We start from the raw sequence: 19,874 nt of genomic DNA on the forward strand, positions 1-19,874 counted from the left end.
CTTTCAACTTCCTGCGCTCGCTTCACAGGCTGCACTGCCCGTCGACTGCTGAGGGCAGTATCAGTCACCAGAACCAAGAACGGTGTTTTCCATGAATCTAACTGGGTTCCGGCTTGATTCGCTGCGTTCCTCAGACCTGAAAATGTCATTACTCATTCTGGACAGAGGCTGCTTGACTCACATTTCATAACGTCACCCGTTACGAATAGCCACGTTGTTCCATGCTTCTCACTGTTCGCGCCGTTCAAGACTTGAGTAAAAACCTGCTGAAAAAAGTAAACGATTCAGTACTACAAAAAAATATATACGGCTGTGTGGTGTGAGTTTAGTGAATGACAAGGGGACGTCGCAGGACAACAGCAGTAGCTGTGTGGGGTGAGTTTAGTGAATGATAAGGGGACGTTGCAGGACAACAGCAGTAGCTGTGTGGGGGTGAGTTTAGTGAATGATAAGGGGACGTTGCAGGACAACAGCAGTAGCTGTGTGGGGTGAGTTTAGTGAATGATAAGGGGACGTCGCAGGACAACAGCAGTAGCTGTGTGGGGGTGAGTTTAGTGAATGATAAGGGGACGTTGCAGGACAACAGCAGTAGCTGTGTGGGGTGAGTTTAGTGAATGATAAGGGGACGTTGCAGGACAACAGCAGTAGCTGTGCAGTGCGCATTGATACGTCAAACTGGTGTTTTTCCTCAACCCCCACCACAGACCAATCAGAAGACCCGGCTCCATTTCAACCTTCATATGTCCCGCCTACGTGTGGAGAACAGGAGACTCTCCAGACCGAGTAGCACAGTGACATTTTCAGATCCGTGGAACACAACGAATCAGGCTGGAACCCAGGCTAGAATCTAACACAGTAAGTACACAGTTGAACAAGTTTGGAAATATTCTATTTTCTTTTATTCAATCAACCACTCCTCAAATCAACAGCAGACATTGAAACGCTACTGTACAACATGTAGCTGTGTCGCCGGTTTAATGGCATTTCTATTTCTGGGTCGTTAATTTAACTCTGAGAGTGTACAAAAACTCGCTGAGTTACAGACCCATAGGAGTCCATTTTGTTCCTAACTATCATTAGGAACTGTTCCTAAAAATCCATTAGTGAATCATAGTAATCAGCAAACTGTTCTATACAAAGAAATTGTTAAATAAATATAGTTCACATGTGATTATTTTGGGGGTCCCATAGGATTATACTGTAACCCAATTTTTCACCCGGTGCCAATTTCCTAAACTGTAATCCTGAGCACCACTCTCCCTCTGCCAACCTGGGGAGAGCCCCGAACTGAGCTCATGCTTCCTTCCAACGCATGAGGAGTGAACACCTGACACCTGACAGGGGGGAGTTTCCCAGGTTGGACGTAGTGTGTGGAAGGAACACGTTATTCCGAGCAGTTCCTTCCCCTCGAACAGGTGCCCCGGCTAGCCAGGGGGAGACAGTTTAGAGACCAGGATTACTGCATGTTTTTTGTGAGGGTACCTACCCTAGGGGACACGGGGAGAACATGTGAGGGTACCTAACCTAGGGGACACGGGGAGAACATGTGAGGGTACCTACCCTAGGGGACAAGGGGAGAACATGTGAGGGTACCTACCCTAGGGGAGAACATGTGAGGGTACCTATCCTAGGGGACATGGGGAGAACATGCAAACTCCACACAGAAAGGCCCTTTCGCTAACCCCACCTAGGGTATGGCCACTGATGGCGCGGAGGAGCAAGAGTCAAACCTGGGGTGGGGGGGAAGGGTTTCTGCCAAGGCTTGATGGCGTCGTAATTTAAATTTAGCTGTGTTTGTCGAAAATAGAGGATCTACAGGCTTGCAGAACGGCTATTTTCAGCGCTTGACACCAAGCATTAAAACAAAAGTATTTTAGTTATACTGGAACTTTTTTATTTAGTTTTATATCTCCCAGTCCTTTGGGATGAACAGTGATTGATTGACTGAGAAAGAAGAGGAAACACGAGTGGCGTGGCTTTAAACATTTTAAACGTTAATAAACATTCATGAACATTATTACACCGCTTGGTTTAGTGTGTTACTTCTGGATGATGAGTAGGGATGGAACTCGATACCCGAGCTCATTACAAACTTATTGAATACTTGCTTATCAATAAGCTTTGGGCTTATCGAGTACCCAGTATCAATAAGCTTTGGGCTTATCGAGTACCTGGACGCTATCAATAAGCTTTGGGCTTATCAAGTACCTGGTATTAATAAGCTTTGGGCTTATCGAGTACCCGGTATCAATAAGCTTTGGGCTTATAGAGTACCAGATATCAATAAGCTTTGGCCTTATCAAGCCTGTCATCGAGCATAGCGGCCCATGACGTCATGTTTTAACAATCAAGACAAGAGGCGATCAAGAACTAAATGTAATCATCCACACTGGCACAAACATGTCTGTCTAAAAGTGTATCGATAACCTGCCAACCTGCGCTGCCCGGGGAAACTACGGTAAACTAAACTTTTAAATTGGCTGTACACAATAGTATTAATAGTATTTTCCAAAAGTAAAAATGTCACTTGCCTTCTTTCTGTCCGTTACAAAACTACTGTATTTGAAGTAAAATGTAGTGATATTTTTGGGGGGTTAAATAAATATACATTTTCGGTTTATAAAGAACTGAAGAAGCATGGAGGTTTTATCGTAATTATTACAGCACTGTTCATAATATAAAGGCTTTCAACACTTGGTACGAACACTTGGTACGATTTAACAAGTCGCGCTTGATAAAAGCCCGGATCAAGGATCGCTAAAGTGCTCGGGTCACTAGCAATACAAATTAACGAGCTATGTGTTTATTAACCCATTCTGGGAGGGAACGCCTTTTGGTGTTTAAAGCATTACGTTATACTTTAGCTGATTTAGCAGATCTACAAGCTCATAGCGCGGCAGTGTCGCGCTACGAGCTTGTAGGTCTATTTTTGAAAAACCGTGAAAATGTGGAGCAAATCTTTGAATATATATTCTATATAAGTTTTTAACTCAAATCTTTGCTTCTGAGGAGGGAGGGTCCCTGGAACTACATATTTTCAGATGGGGGGGGGGGGGTCGTCGGCCAATTACATATAATCTTGGGGGTCCTCGACAATAAAAATGTTTGAAAACCACTGACATAGAAACATGGGGTTTTTCAGAAAACTGTCAGGATTTAGAAGACATTAGTCAAATCGTTCCCAGATCAAAATGGGTTAACAGCCCGCTCGCCGTCTAACAGCATTTATGTCGTATCCAACGTGACAGCCACGTAAACAAGCACAAAATGTTCATCATTCACAGCTAAACGTTGCTCTCCAGAATTGCTTTTTGAAAACATTTGAAGCCAGAAATAGACGATGCAGTAAAACTGCTTGATCTGGACGGACGGACGGCCAGCGAGACACTGACGGAATACTTTCATTACCGTAAGCAAGGAAACGTTGCGTTTCGTTTAGAGATGCTCCAATATTCACTCCACATGACTCGGATCGGTGATCTGCAATTCACCCGATCTGGAGAAACCGTCTTATACCATTTAAGTGGTATAATAGTTAATCAGATATATAGCCTTCCTCCACACACACACACACGCACGGGAACAGTTTTGACATATAATAATTTTGTAAATATTCAAATTTTCACCCATACGCACAAGATCGGTATCGGCCAATCATGGAGAAAAAAAGAAAACGGTGATCGGCCCCAAAAAAACCTGATCCCTAGTTTTGTTACTTTAGGGTCAATGTATTGATTTACGTTAGCGTGAAATCAGCTGGATAATGTACCGTGCACCGGTCCTTGTTTAGAAATAACCCCTTTCAGGATGACTAGACCAGTCGAGTGGGGTCCGGGGACCCCCAGGGGTCCTTGAGGGAGTTCCAGGAGGTCCCCATGGCCATTTGTACACTCTCAAGAGTTAAATTAGCATTGATTTCACAATATGAATTGGTGTCCCAGAGATAGAAATGCCAATTAAATGGGGGGGGGGGGGGGGGGGGGGGGGGTCCGTGGGCTAATTTGTGTCATATCAATTTGGGGGTCCCCGACATGAAAAGGTTTGGGAACCACTGGGTTAATTAAGACATCCTGCCGGGTATTATTTCATAGAATAAATCTAAATAAAATGTCATGACTGAAAACTGTTGTTTCTTTCTAGACAGTATTATTGCCATGATATGTTCAGCAGCCGAGTTGTCCTTGTCCCGAGGCTTTAAGGTCCTTAAATAAATACTTTATGAAACGTCTGTGGGGAAAAAAATGAATGGGAAATTCTCTTCCGGTGCCCTCGCCGTTTTTAAAGGGGGTGGGACTGTGATATAGGCTGAGGGACTTGGGGGTGTGACCAGGGTTCTGGGGGGGTCTTCATAGGCTGAAGGCCTTCGGGGTTTGACCAGTGTCCTATGCTGAGGGACTTGGGGGTACGGTCATGATTTTTTGGGGTGGGTCCTCATAGGCTCAGGGTCTTGGGGGTGTGGTCAGCATCCTCATAGGCTGAGGGACTTGGGGGTGTGGCCATGGTTTTTTTTTGGGGGGGTGTACTCATAGGCTGAGGGTCTTGGGGGGTGTGGTCAGTGTCCTCATAGGCTGAGGGACTTGCGTACGATCTGCGTGGCCAGCTGGTAGAACTGTTCTCTGTCCTCACGCCACATCTTACTGGCATCCACGTTGGCACCACTCTCATCATTAGGCTCTGGAGAGAGAGACATTAGGAATAAGAGAGAGAGAGAGAGAGAGAGAGAGAGAGAGAGAGACAGTAGGAATGAATGTGAGAGAGAGAGAGAGACAGACAGACATTAGAAATGAATGAGAGAGAAAGAGACAGACATTAGGAATGGAGAGAGAGAGAGAGAGAGAGAGAGAGAGAGAGAGAGAGAGAGAGAGAGAGACATCTACAGTGGTTAACAGTGAGTGTCACACTGACCTGCCAGCATGCTGACCACCGACAGGAGGATCTTCTCCACACTCTGGACGGGACTCCAGCGCTCAGCGCTGCTCTCGTAGCCCATGGGGTCGTCTCCTGGAGCGTGGAGGATGGAGATGCACACCCTGCCGTCCGGATAGACTGGAGAGGAGGGGGAGATCATTAGATCAGTAGAAACCGGGAAACCCTTCTGGTGTTTTAAGCATTAGGTTATACTTTGGCTATTGAAAAATAGCAGATGAAAATAATCGTGAAAATGTGGCGCAAATCTTTGAATATATATTCTTTCATGGCGAATGTTTTTGAACTCTAATCTTTGCTTCTGGGGGGGGGGGGGATACCTGGAACTACATTAGGGATGCTCCGATCACGTTTTTGGGGGCCGATCCCGATCACCGATCTTTTTTAAAAAGATCGGCCGATTCCGATCCCGATTCCGATCTTTTTTAATATTAATATTAATATTTTTTAATATTTTTTTTTTTTTACTTATAAAAAAAAAACCTGGCAACCCGCGCTCCGCGGTCATTTTAATATACCGCTGAGCTGATTTGATTGATTGAATTGAAGTATTTATTAAGTTTGCAGAATTACAGTACATTTCAGATTACAGTACTAGTATCATGTCTTGTTTAATCTTTCTTAACCATACCATGACGAGACTCATTTGTAGCTTAGTTTGCCCTTTATTAAACAATCAACTGTTTCAACCACGTTTGATGCAAAGTCTAGCTAAATCCACCTCCTTTGCCAGGGATCATTTTATTTACCTTATAGATCAATTGATCCCGCGCTGTTGGCGTGCGATTCTTCCTCACGTGTTTTCCCTCCGTCCACTTCCATTATAAGCGGCAAGCGCGATTTTTTAGTAGTGTTTTTATTGGAATTGAAGCTCAGATTGAGGTGATAGGGTTATGGAGGTGATGTTTAGTGAATAGTTAGCTCAATAAATCAACGCTGATACTAGATGTGATGTTGTTTTGTTGACAACATGACCAGAAGTGGAGCGGAAATGGCAGACTACTTCCGGTTACTAGAATTTCTAATCAAACAAAGAGATGTCGGTCGCCCGTCTAATGCCGTGGCTAAATCCCTGGCAAGGGAGGCGTAGCGGCGCCATCTAGTGACACTGGCATGTAATTAATCTCCAAAAATATTCAGTACAATATAGACCACCTGAGACTCTGAGAGACGGTAGTAAAATAAAAAATTGGCCTGGGACATTCCATATTATGATGGCAGCCAGTGGGCCACACATTGCTACATTATGTAGCAATGTGTGGCTGCCAAATGCTTCCATTATCATATAGATAATATGGAATGTCCCAAGCCAATTTTTTCTTTTCTTTTTTACAAGGTGCATCAATCAAAATGAAATGTGTGACTCACAGTCACTGAACAGAGTTGAATTAACAGACAGTCTACTGTCTCCTTATGGATTCAAGTTTTGTCATGAGGTATATCAATGTAAAAAAATGAAACAAATACCTGAAATATTTCAAACTCTAAGCTAAGCTTAAATGAGGTAGGACTCTATAACAAACAATATCAGAACTGAACTCCTTCCAATCTTACAGTAAAAGAGTAAAAGCAAACGGTCAGTGTAATAAACATCTCAACTGCATTACAGTCCCAAAATCAATTACCGGTAAATAATAATAATGTCATAATAAGGTGCATTAAGAGAAAAAATAAAATCAGTTGCAACTTCAATCAAAAATAAATTTGCAATGACATTCTCATTTACGAAATAAAATATACTTCTTGACCTAAGGTGCATTAAAAGAAAATATCAGTTGCACTTGCAATCAAAATTTAAATGACATTCAAAATTTCAAATAGTGCAAACAAATAAAATAAATGAATAGTGCAATGTGCAAACAATTTAACAAATAAAATAAATGAATGGCAGGTAGTCGGTAGACTACTCTAGACTACTCTACTTAAAGCCTTGAGCTTGGCTTTCCAGGAACATGGGCAAATTCACCTTGGTGAATATGAGCATCTCCGCATTCTTGGAGGTCAACCTATTTCTTTTTTCGTCAATAATTTGTGCTGCTGTGCTAAACAGACGCTCACTATTAACACTGGTGCATGGTGCCCCAAGGTACACCCGGGCTGCTCTAGCAAGCGCTGGAAAACGCTTCTCTCTCTGCCAATAAGTGAAGGGGGATTGGTTTAGACTGATCATTTTCTCGCTTAGATACATATTCATCTGAAATGCTACGGACTCGCCATCATTGTCAGTGGCCTGTTCCTGACTTCCTAAAATGGCAGAATACATCTCATACAAGGCTGATCGTCGCTGGACTTTGGGGATGGGCTCTGCTGCTGTCTCGTCTTCGTCAATGTCGTCTGGGGCTTCCAAGATGTCATCTGGCACTGGCACGACTGGCTCTGCTGGCACTGGCTCTAGATCTGGCTGTGGTGGTTCTGGTCTATCCGGGTTTGAAGCAAGCTTAGTGAGAACTTGGGAAAGCAACTGCCGTGCATGGCCTTTGCGATCCTCTGTGAAGAACCCATCCTTAAACCTTTCATTGAGAAAAAATAAAACATTACATTAGTGAGTGTCATATATTATTGATTACCTAACCACTAGAGGGCGATGCAAACAGTGAATGAATAAACAACCATATATGTTGCATCCAGAATGCTCATGTCCTGATATTGTTGTTATTAACCAACATACAACAATTAGGCTAGCCTGGCTTACACTTACATTAACGAAAATGTTACACTAGTCTAGACTTCATAGGCTAGACTATATAATAACTGTGCACTATAGTCTATTAGGTTTTATTTCAATGAAGCAAATTATATTTGGCTTTTTCCTTATTCCATAAACAAATAAATAAAACAATGATGAATGAAACTTGTGGCCGCCCACCACGGCAAACATTTATTTATTAACGGGATGTCAGCTGAGCAAATAAATAATATATAAGCATATATAATTAAAATGTTGTCCATTAATCATTTTTAATAGATTGTTTTGTTACTGTTAGGCTCACCTGGGATCAAGCATTGTAGCCAGGATGTAGAGGGGTTCTGTCACAATGTCTCTGAATCTCTTTTTGACGGCGTTGCACAGCGTTTCTTTGGCTGTTTGGACTCCTCTGTCGGCGTCATCTGGTGTCTCGAGCAGAAGCGTCAGTGCTGCGATGGCTGGGATAACATCAGCTGCTGTGGCTCTTGCTTTGCAGATGTCATTTGTAGTCTCCTCGAAAGGTTTGAGGAGAACCGCTAGATTGTCCAACAGCTTCCACTGGTGTGTGGTGAATTCACAGGGCAAAGTGTAGTCTGATGCATAGGACAGCAATGCCCGTTTTTGTTCGAGTAGACTCTGTGCCATGTATAAAGAACTGTTCCAGCGGGTTTCTACGTCTTGTTGCAATCTCTTCGGCACTTGGCCCATCTCTCTCTGGATGTCTTGAAGACGTCCATACGCCAAAGGGGAGTGTTTGAAATGGCCAACAATGCGTCTCCCTATAGCCAGTATGTCAATGATGGCGCGCTGTGACAGAAGTCCATCTTTTATAGCAAGCTGTAGGGTGTGTGCCATACAGGGTAAGCTGGGGAGATTCCCATCTTTCATGGCCTTTTCCATATTTTTGGCATTATCCCGAAGGATCACATGCACTTTCTCCTTCGGTATGCTCCAAGCTTCAAGCATGGTCTTGTATGTCTCTGCCAAAGCAAGAGCTGTGTGTGAGCCACCAAACTCTTGTGAGTGGAGAACGGCGCTCTGCAGTACAAAGTTTTCATCCACCCACTGTGCGGTGAGACTTAGCATTGACATGGGCGATACACTAGAACTCCAAATATCTGAAGTAAAACTGATGGCTGTGGCACCGTGTTTCATAAGCCTGTCAATGTGGCTGTAAATGGCATCGTACAACTCGGGCAAAGCCTTGTCGGTGAAATACTTGCGTCCTGGTATAGTGTACCGTGGCTCCAAGTGTGATAAAAGCCGTATGAAACCTGCAACATCCACGACTGACAATGGCTGCTGATCCAGCGCAATGAATTGCATCACCTTTTTATTTATGGCCGTTGCTTTCTTGCTGTCATGAGAGAACGGTTCGACGGCTTTAAATGCTGCTTTAACAGTCATCTGTGACTGTGTGTTCTTCTTTTCTCCTTCTTTTTCTGATGTTGCTTCTGATGCTAGCCTGATGTATTCGGCATGCGCGTCGCTGTGCTTATTTGTCAAATGGCGTTTCAAATTGCTTGTTGTAAAATTTTTTGGTTGATTTCCCCCACGGGGGACATCTTCTTTGCAAGTATTGCAAACAGCATATTTTGGGTCTCTTTCCGACACAACGAAAAAGTTCCAAACGAGAGACATTTTTACGAGAGACTATTGCTGTGTTTGTTGCTGTTGCTTTCTGCATTCTGTTTACTTCCTCTTTGAAAGCGCGCCTGTGGAATGGAATCTAGAAGACGCTACTAGTGGCTCACAGAGCGCCAGATCGATGCCTTTAGTAAAATGGCTGCAGGCACATTTTACACATTTTTTTTTATATAAACGGCGCGGCTTCTTGCTTTGGCGATCGGTTTCGGGGATCGGTGGATTTTGCACGGCCGATCCGATCCGATCGATCGGTGATCGGCCACCGATCGATCGGCAACCGATTGATCGGCGCATCCCTAAACTACATCTTTTCAGATCGGGGTCGGTGGGCAATTACATAACATTTTGGGGGTCCTTGCCTTAGAGTATATATGAATAGAGAAGACACCCGAGTTCTCCTACCATCCACTCTCATTAAGTTGCTCAAAAGCGCATGAACGAGCGAACGCGAACGAGCGTGCTGCCGTCGTGAACGTGCACAATGATAGTCAACGGACCAGCGCGTTCATGTGTTTGGGGCCAGGCTGCAATACCTTCATTCGGCCACTATGTCCATTTCGCCTCAGGGTTTACTCTGGGTGCCGTCTCTATTCATATATACTCTATGGTCCTTGCCATGAAATAGTTTGAAAACCACTGACATAGAAACAGGATTTTTCAGAAAACTGTTTTAGAAGGCATTTTTAGAATTGGCCTCAGGTCTAAAAATGGGTTAATAAACGGATAAATAGGCCAGTACATTGGATTCATTGCAAACAGACCACAAGGGGGCGAGCACAACTTTTATTTTCATGTTTTATCGTTTCATGATGATTGTTTTATAACCCGTCTGTAAAGCACTACAGTATGTAACTATATGTTTGAAAAGGTGCTATACAAATAAAATGCATTCATTCCTAACATCATGCCACTTGTCACCAAGGGCATGATACAGTAACAGTACATGTTGTGAATTGTTTAAGGTGCGTTCGTTCAGACTTGGATAGTTAGATCTATAAACCATATGCCCATAAGCAACACCATGCCAAAGATCTATAAACCTTATGCCCATACGATTGGAATGAACTCTCTCAGCTATATGGAGATACAAAAATCACACCTGTGTGAAGTGAGGGGCGCTAATATATTAAAGTCAAACTCATGTTGATTAGGTGATGTAAAACAAATGGTGCCAACACAAACATTAAACGCCATTAGCAAAAGAGACAATATGACGTAATGAGGCACATTATAAGAAGTGTTCCCTTCATTGTCAATGGCGTTTACAAAACAAACATTGAAGTAAAGACAAACATTAAACCTGTATATAGGAGGGGCCCCTCAAGAATAAGAGTGAATGAATATCTCAAATAATTATGTAAAAAGTAAAAATGGTGACATAACACAGAGAAGTTTGTGTGCCAAAAAGCTGTGTGAAACACACATGTAACTGGACACACACACACACACACACGGAACTGGAACAGTGTTGCCTTACATAACTCTGTCAGCGATCTAAACTTGCAACGCATATCTTATATCTGTGTGTGTGTGTGTGTGTGTGTGTGTGTGTGTGTGTGTGTGTGTGTGTGTGTGTGTCTCTCGCTCTCTCTCTCTCTCCAGGAAGGATACACACATGATATCAGTGAGATCTACAGTAGCCTGGCCTTCCTTGCCATCAAAGCTTTGAGCTAGTGTGTGTGTGTGTGTGTGTGTGTGTGTGTGCTTGTGACGTGTGTGTATGCACGTGCGTGTGTATCCACAGTGGTATCTCCATCCAGGCAGAAAGCGTTTTGAACCACGTGAACCCATAAGACAAAATAACAGCGCATTCCGTCGTAGACTCCGTAATCCACATTATTCTTTACCATCATGGACATACAGTGTGTGGTTTTACCCATGGTGCTTTGCAGTTTCACCTTTGGTGCCGTCTTTGTTGTGGGTGGCTTCAAAAGTGGAGTGTTCTCTCCCTCTCCGTGTGTGTGTGTGTGTGTGTGTGTGTGTGTGTTAAATGCAGTATGCTGTGGGTATGAGGGCCACACTGTTACTGTTACAGACTAAACCACAACAGTGCTAGCGGTACTGCTGGTAGATAGTGTTGGGCAGATCGTGTGTGTGTGTGTGTGTGTGTGTGTGTGTGTGTGTGTGTCACACACTGCCCTGAGAGGTTGTCTACAGTGTGTCTGTTGGGCATAGCCTACTCTGTGTCAAAAAAGTATTTATTTAAAGACGGTTACGCCGCGGACAAAGCCAACTCGAGTTGTGACGACTCATGACAACAAACACAATATTTCGGACCAAACAAATAATTACAAAGAAGAAAAACCTGCCGTTTGTTTTTCCTTAGAATTATTTGTTCGGCCCAAAAAAAAAAGGTTTGTTGTCAAGATTTGTCACGACAAGAGTTGGCTTTGTACGATGCTTAAAAGGTCTTTAAATAAATACTTTTTGAAATGTCTATGAGGAAAATTGAATGGGGAATCATTTCCTGGGCCCTGGTAGGCGGGAATGTGACACTCTATAGTGGCACGTTAACTGTCCAATAGCTCTCTGTGGTGAACGCCGTCCAACCGTCGAGCCACATGCGGAACTTCAGTAGCCACTAGCCACCATGCGCGCAATCATAAATAGTTGTTGTTATAAATGGCCCTACACATACAGGGTTAATACTATAAATAGCCTACATACAGGCATATTATTATAAACAGCCTACATACATGCATACAGAGATGCAATGGCAGTCGAGTTGACCAAAGTTCAGGCACGTAAACAGGCCCGGGGTGGAAGAAAAGTGTCCCACCGCCCTTCACTGGTTTTTAGGGTTGCCAAACTCATTGCGTGATCCGTTTCATTCATTAGCCCCAAATCTAAGTGTCATCCAAAGTCCAAGAAAACACACACAGATACCCCTAACAGTGAGGTAGCAAAATATAGCCATATTATATCTAGTCTACAAACTCAAACCCCCGCCCCCCCCATGCACTGATTACAGGTTGTATAATAATAGCCTACAATAACGTGTGTTTGGTTACAATAGGCGTTCTATTGTAGGAACCTTGCTTATACGGGTGCGTGATGCACGGCTCCTGTTGTTGGTTGCACCATACCAGGTTTTGATTGATTGAATGAAATATTTATTAAAAGTTTGCAGAATTACAGTACAATTCAAGCATAACTCAATACAAAGACTGTTAACTGTGAGTGGACGACCCAAGAGGGTCCACCTTGTTCAATTCATCAGAACATTTTCGAGATGTACAAAATATACACTTCTATAAAGCCAATTCAGATTTTACAGGGCCAGTTTCGAATTGCAGCCGTCTGTAGGTGCCCTTGGTGGCAGCGGTTGTGAAATAAAACAGAACAAGTTTGGACAAAGAAACTGCAGTAATTCTCACGGAGGCGAGAGAGACCCGTTTGTCATACTGAGATTGTGCACCTCTTCTTAAGTTTGTGTGTCGACAATTGCAGATCTACAAGCTCACAACACTTCACGGACGCGATGTGGGGTGCACTTGAGGAAACTATAGCACTGCGCTCTTTGTGTGCGTGTGTGTGTGTGCGCGAGCGTGCGTGTAAATTGTAGAGTAGGGACACAAGGCGTGCATAGGTGAAGTCAGAGTGGTGACACAATCTGAGCACTCTGTGCAGATTACAGACCACACGCTCTCGCACGCACACACGCACAGATTACAGACCACACTCTCCCCATCATCATCATCATCATCATCGACGACAACAACACGGTGTGTGTTGTTACACACGCGTACAAATATGCACACACACATACACACACACACACACGAAGTTTGACCAGATATAGAGCCTTGGCTCGAAATGTCGTCAATACAGCATATGAGTGTTCCCTGTTCCTATGTCACATTTTGGACCCAGCACCTCCATGAAGTGATGTGCGTATTTCACTATAGTTTCTGTATGTGGAAGAGCCCGCCATTGGGCTGAAGCCCCGTGAAGTGAACGGAGTGGTCGTAACTGGTGGTCACTTCTTCACCCAAAACTCACCTATGAATAGGCCATAAGGCATTGCCTAGCAACCGGGCCATTGGGAGATTTCTCGTAGTTGGCAGGGAAATAATTAGGACTAAGGCGCACGTACAGTACACACACACGCACACAGTTTCACTGCTAGGCTTGTAGTGAAGTAGTAAAAATGTGTTCTACATCTGAGAGGAAGCAGGTGTGTCTGTGGTGTGACCTTTAATGTTTCTATATACGATGTGTGTGTGTGTGTGTGTGTGTGTGTGTGTGTGTCCTATAATGTGTGTGTGATCTATAATGTGTGTGGGTGTGCGACCTGTGATTATGTGTGAAAGATGCTTGACCTGCATGTGTGTATTGCACGCGTGTGTGTTTGTGTGTGCACATGTGCACGTGTGTGCACATCAACACCTGCAGGATGGATCCTATTGCACTGCTATCAAGATGAAGAGAGAGAGAGAGAGAATGAAGGGAGGCATGGAGGATGAAGGGAGAGAGAGGGGGGCGGAAGTGTAGCAGATGAAAAGACCGGGCGATGAGATTGAAGATAATTAGAGTCCCGAGTCTTTATTTAATGTCTAAAGATGAGAGCTTTTATTCTGAAACTACCGCCGTCAGCTTTGATCGAGACACTCCAGTCAAGTCGTCTAAAGAGAGCTTTTATTGTGACATTCCAGACGTCGAAAGACGAGAGCCTTTATTGTGACACTCCAGTCGTGTAAAAACGAGAACTTATAATCCACGTAAACTGACGTAAACTTATTTCCTGACTACAGACCAGTGACTACAACGTGACATAAACATATTTCCTGACTACAAACCAGTGACTACAACATGACAAACTTATTTCCTGACTACAAACCAGTGACTACAAGTAACATGACAAACTTATTTCCTGACTACAAACCAGTGACTACAACATGACGTAAACTTATTTCCCCTCCCGAACCGGATCAGAAACCTGAAAACGGTATCGATCCCAGACTATATAGACCTACACGTTTGTATTTGTGGTATCGTCACTATATTTCAATTGATTTATTTACCTATTGCGCGTGTGTTCGTGTGTGTTCTTACTGTTAGGGTGGAACATGTCGCAGGTGAACCTCATCTTGGGGGGACTCAGGGGGTAATCTGAGGGGAAGCTCAGCAGGGCAGGGAACACCCCCCCCTCAAAACATGTGTCCTCAGGACCCCTGAGAGAGAGAGAGAGAGAGAGAGAGAGAGAGAGAGAGAGAGAGAGAGATGTTAATGTGTACCGTTCACTGCTCAATTTGACAGACACACCCACACACGTCAAATTGAAAGGCAGTCCGTTAGGCCAGTGGTTTCCAAACTTTTTCATGTCAAGGACCCCCTAAATTGATACTTATTAGTCCACCGACCCCTATTTGAAAAGATATGCCAGGGACCCCCATGAGAGAAGGTTTTCACGGCTCTAGCAGTGATTCTCAACCATTTTAATTTCTAGGACCCCCAGTTTGACATGCATTAGACCCCCAATTTGACCCCCCATTTAACACAATCAGCGGCGGGATTTCTTTCAAAATAGCAGCTCGGGGGGATAGGGACAAAAATTATATATTCAAAAATTAACATAATGCTTGAAACACCAAAAGGGGTTCCTGGCAAGAATGGGATAATGACAAAGTATTACAGGACTTACATGATCAGTGCTTCCCATTCAAAGAAGTTCTCCTCGTTAGCAGGTCCTGTAGTTAAACACAGACACGCCATGGGTCAGTTTGGCAAAACTACAAATCAATTAAAGCCATCAGTCTGATGAAACTACAAATCAATTAAAGCCATTAGTCTGATGAAACTACAAATACATTAAACCAATTAGCCTGTTAAAACTACAAATAAATTAAAATAATTAGTCTGATGAAACTAGAAATCAATTAAATGCATTTATCCTTAAGACTACAAAGTACTTTGACTCAGGTACATTTTGAACACATACTTTAGTACTTTTACTTAGGTACATGTTGAACACCAGACAGAATATTTTGTACAACAGGGTATTGATACTTTTACTGTAGCACTGTATGTCATAACATAATAATGCATCAGCATTTGTGTGATTACACTGACATCTGCTGGTGTCATGAAGTAACACCCTGTAATAGAAGTGTATAACTGTTTAACTGTAAAAAGGTGTGATATAATCCCAGGAGGGATGGGCCATAAGGTGGCGTGACACTTAAATGAATAAAATAATTAATTCAAAAAAATAATGAATTAATGAAAATTAGCAACTGTGCTATATCCGGTGTATTTACGTCCATTAATATGCATTGTTCTGTCCAAATAAACAAATAAAGTAAAAGTCTCTCAGCTAAGGGGTCCCTGCTTCATCCGTCTCTCAGCTAAGGGGTCCCTGCTTCATCCGTCTCTCAGCTAAGGGGTCCCTGCTTCATCTATCTCAGCTAAGGGGTCCCTGCTTCATCTGTCTCTCAGCTAAGGGGTCCTTGCTTCATCTGTCTCTCAGCTAAGGGGTCCTTGCTTCATCTGTCTCTCAGCTAAGGGGTCCTTGCTTCATCTGTCTCTCAGCTAAGGGGTCCTTGCTTCAACTGTCTCTCAGCTAAGGGGTCCTTGCTTCATCTGTCTCTCAGCTAAGGGGTCCCTGCTTCATCTGTCTCTCAGCTAAGGGGTCCTTGCTTCATCTGTCTCTCAGCTAAGGGGTCCCTGCTTCATCTGTCTCTCAGCTAAGGGGTCCTTGCTTCATCTGTCTCTCAGCTAAGGGGTCCCTGCTTCATCTGTCTCTCAGCTAAGGGGTCCTTGCTTCATCTGTCTCTCAGCTAAGGGGTCCTTGCTTCATCTGTCTCTCAGCTAAGGGGTCCCTGCTTCATCTGTCTCTCAGCTAAGGGGTCCCTGGTGTTCAGAAGGTCCTCACCTGCCACGATGCCTTCCGGTGGGTTCAGGGTGAGCTCTGGAATACAAAACACGTGTCAAACAGTGTTGAATTCGTCGACTTAGGGCCGATTCATACTCCTATTTATTTTACCGCTGTTTCGGCACTGTAGTGCCTAAATGATTTCGGCTCGTCAGAAATTTTCAGTAGCACCGAAGAGTCGACTTTAAGACGGTACCCTACCCACCCCCCGAACCTCAAATGACGTCACATTGTAGGCTCTATAGAGCCGAACCGACTTTTATTATGTATGAATAGGCCCTAATACTATGACAAAGAAAATTCCGCCGACTACCTTTTTTCACTGACGAAAACTAAGCTATGATGACTAAAACTAAGACTAAATATATTGACAATTTCGTCAAATAAAAACTAAAATGTTAGGAAGGGACTAGTGGACAAGAGATCCAGTATAATTTATTTTACACAAGCTCACTGTGAACTATCTTCAGCAAGTGTAAAATCAGCCATTATGACGGCACCAAGGCCCGCAAAAACACATTTTAGTCGACTAAATCAACTGTACATTTAGTCGACTAAAATCTTATGACAGTTAGTCAACTAAGACTAGAGTAACACTAAAACATCCCAGGTAAATAGATGTGACAAAAACTATTCAAAAGACTATGACTAAAACTAAAATCAAAACTTGCTGTCAAAATCAACACTGGTGTCAAAACGTTATCACAGTGTTCAGTCGAATTATAAAACTATATGACGGACCAAAACTACATAAAAACGCCAAATGTGATGACCTCATCATATTTGCGATGACACAGACACACGTCTCTGGACGTTTTTTGTCGTGCCAAATGCTTGGAATGGATTCAGAATCATGAAAACTCCCTAGTTTGACACGTCACATGCTACTTAGAGCATAATGAAATTTAGAACTGTTTGCCTTTATATAGGTTGTTAATGGTGGCCGCTGTGGAGACCCCAAAGGTCGCCAGCTCGGGCGCCCTATCATTTGAGCAGGCCCTGGGCTACATATGTGCACAATTTGGCAAAAGTCAAAATCATGGGAACGGAACCACTCCCTAGGGCATGGGTTTTCAACAGGTGGTCCGTGGACCACTGGTGGTCCGTGAAGGTGTTGCATGTGGTCCCTGACCATGCATTTAGTAATGTAGGAAAGTGAAGATTCGTATTTGAATTTATTGTATTGACCACAAGTGGAGAAACAATGCAGTAAATGACAAATTATGTCGATGTCATCAGTTACTGGGAAGTCTACTCTGAATTTCCACAGAAAAGTGAGTTAGAATCTCAAGGGAAACCATACCGGATTGCCTGGTTGAGTCACCATTATAAAGAAATGTGCCCATAATCAACCGCAAGTGTCTGCTTACTCATAAGTTACAATGAACAGGGATTGTGACATTAAAAAAAAAGTTTTTGTAATTTTTACAGGTTTTCTGAGATCAATTGCACCCATAAAACATGAACTTTTAACATTTGTTTTCTGATTTTCTGTGGTCTGGGGATTTCTGGCTCAAACAAGTGCTCTGATTTTCCTGCCGACTGTGAAAAATAAACCCAGACCACAGAAGAAAAAAAAAACAGGCCACAGAAAAACCAACTGAATTTTCAAAGTTCAGGTTGTGAGGGTGTAATTGAGGTCATAAAACCTGAAAGAAATTTTTAAAATTAAAAGAAAATGAATGTCATGAAACCTTTAAAGAAACATTGATGTCAAAATGTTAATAAATAAATCATATCTAATGTGGGGCCTGAAAGTAAACAGCTGGGCCAACCCACTGACACAGCAGCCCCTTTTAGCACAACAAGTGTTACACGGACATCGCTGACTCGTGGAATACGGTTCCTGCTAGAGGTCACGGTTCACTTGACATCAATGAACAGCGTCCCCCTGCGGTCACGTTATTCCACGAGTCACCGGCTGCAGCATAACACTGCGGCTGGTGGAATAAAGTTACATATAACGTCACTTGATTTGTTTATTTAGAAGACGGGACAATGCATATTAATAGACATTACATAAATTCAATGAAAATACACCGGATTTAGCAAACAAAAAAATGCTAATTTTCACCTGCAGTCACCAAACATAAAAGGCAAACAGTACCTTACAACAGTGGTTCCCAAAGTGGGGCCCGGGGACCCCCAGGGGTCCTTGAGGGAGTTCCAGGGGGACCCCCAGCTAAATATAAATTGGAGGTCCCAGAGATAGAAATGCCATTAAATGGGGGTCCAAGGTCCATAGACTAATGCATGTTGAAATGAAACAGGTTGAGAATCCATGCTAGAGCTGTAAAAATCTTCTCTATATGGGGGTTCATTGGCGTATATTTTCTAATGGGTGTCCGCAGGCTAATGACTGTCAATGTGGGGGTCCTTGGCTAAGCTTGACATGCAAAAGTTGCCTTTACAATACATGATTAGAGACAATAAAGCATTAAACACATACATACACAAAAATAAAGTACCAAGGTGTAAAGCTAAATCTATGTGATTTAGCAGCGTTCTTTAACGGCGATAGATAACTAATTAAGTAACTTGTACTTGTATTGCTTTCAAATATAATTAATACATGCTTTAATACACTGGTTCCCAAACTTGTTCATGTCAAGGGCCCCCAAAGTGACACCAATTAGCCCGCGGACCCCCATTTGAAGAGATAATGCCAAGGACCCACAAACGAGAAGAGTTTTACGGCTCTAGCAGTGATTCTCAACCAGTTTAATTTCAAGGAACCCCCAGTTTGACATGCATTAGTTTACGGACTAATGCATCTCTGAGACCCCCAATTTATATTGTAAAACCAATGTTAATTGAACTCTGAGAGTGTACAAAATGTAACCAGAGTTACAGACCCATGAGGGTTCAATTGGTTCCTAACTATCATTTAGCTGGGGGACCACCTGGCTGGAACTCCCTCCTCAAGGACCCCTGGACGGGGATATATAATAACAATAATATATAATAATAATCTGCTGCCAGCCGTTAGCCGCTTAGCTGTAAAAATGCTAACAGACAGAATGTAGTTTCAACTCACGTTTGTACTCCGCCATGAGTCTCTTCAGCGCGGTGCCGGCCATGACGTCACTATGTTAGGACGATACAAACTATAGTCAACAAATATGAACTAAACAATAAATAGATAAAGTAATAAACACTGTTTCTGTTCTGTTTGTTTCTCTCTCTCTCTGCCCCTGATGACGCAGCCACCACAGCAGCACCAGTGCGCATGCTCAGACACGCTCCGCCCTATGGTATTCTCCCAGTCAGTGGTATTGCCAGATTTTGTGAGAGAAACAAGCAGCCAAAGTCTATGAAAACCAGCTCCAAATAAACAACTACACTTTAGAAACAAGCACAAATAAACAACTACACTTTAGAAACATGACCAAATAAACAACTATAATTTAGAATCATGACCAAATAAACAACTACACTTTGGAAAAAAGCACAAATAAACAACTACACTTTAGAAACATGACCAAATAAACAACTACACTTTAGAAAAAAGCCCAAATAATCAACTACACTTTAGAAAAAAGCCAAAATAAGGCAACTACACTTTAGAAACAAGGCCAAATAAACAACTCCACTTTAGAAACAAGCCCAAATAAACAATTACACATTAGAAACAAGGACAAAAAACTGCAACCATCAAACTACTAATACATTTACGAGTGAATTCATTTACAGAAAAAGAAGCCCAAATTCGCTTATAATTAGTAGACGTGGAAACACTGC

General features: G+C 42.9%; 1 protein-coding gene and 1 long non-coding RNA gene across 2 annotated transcripts; one reads left to right on the forward strand and one right to left on the reverse strand.

Annotated features, from left to right (window-relative positions):
- Window positions 1-883: 883 nt before the first annotated feature.
- LOC308330270 lies at window positions 884-4,085 on the forward strand. The gene is made up of 2 exons (XR_013965482.1): window positions 884-2,141; window positions 2,278-4,085. It is a non-coding gene; the product is annotated as an uncharacterized lncRNA (long non-coding RNA).
- ube2g2 (ubiquitin-conjugating enzyme E2G 2) lies at window positions 2,498-19,344 on the reverse strand. The gene is made up of 6 exons (XM_080785087.1): window positions 19,171-19,344; window positions 16,134-16,169; window positions 14,904-14,949; window positions 14,315-14,433; window positions 4,906-5,046; window positions 2,498-4,674 (listed from the first exon to the last, which is right to left on the reverse strand). The coding sequence occupies exons 1-6, from the start codon at window positions 19,211-19,213 to the stop codon at window positions 4,562-4,564; spliced, it is 498 nt and encodes a 165-aa protein (XP_080641213.1). The 5' UTR covers window positions 19,214-19,344; the 3' UTR covers window positions 2,498-4,561.
- Between the last annotated feature and the right edge of the window lie 530 nt (window positions 19,345-19,874).

The sequence above is a fragment of the Protomyctophum bolini genome (assembly GCF_963924005.1).
Source record: "Protomyctophum bolini genome assembly, chromosome: 16".
NCBI lineage: Eukaryota > Metazoa > Chordata > Actinopteri > Myctophiformes > Myctophidae > Protomyctophum > Protomyctophum bolini.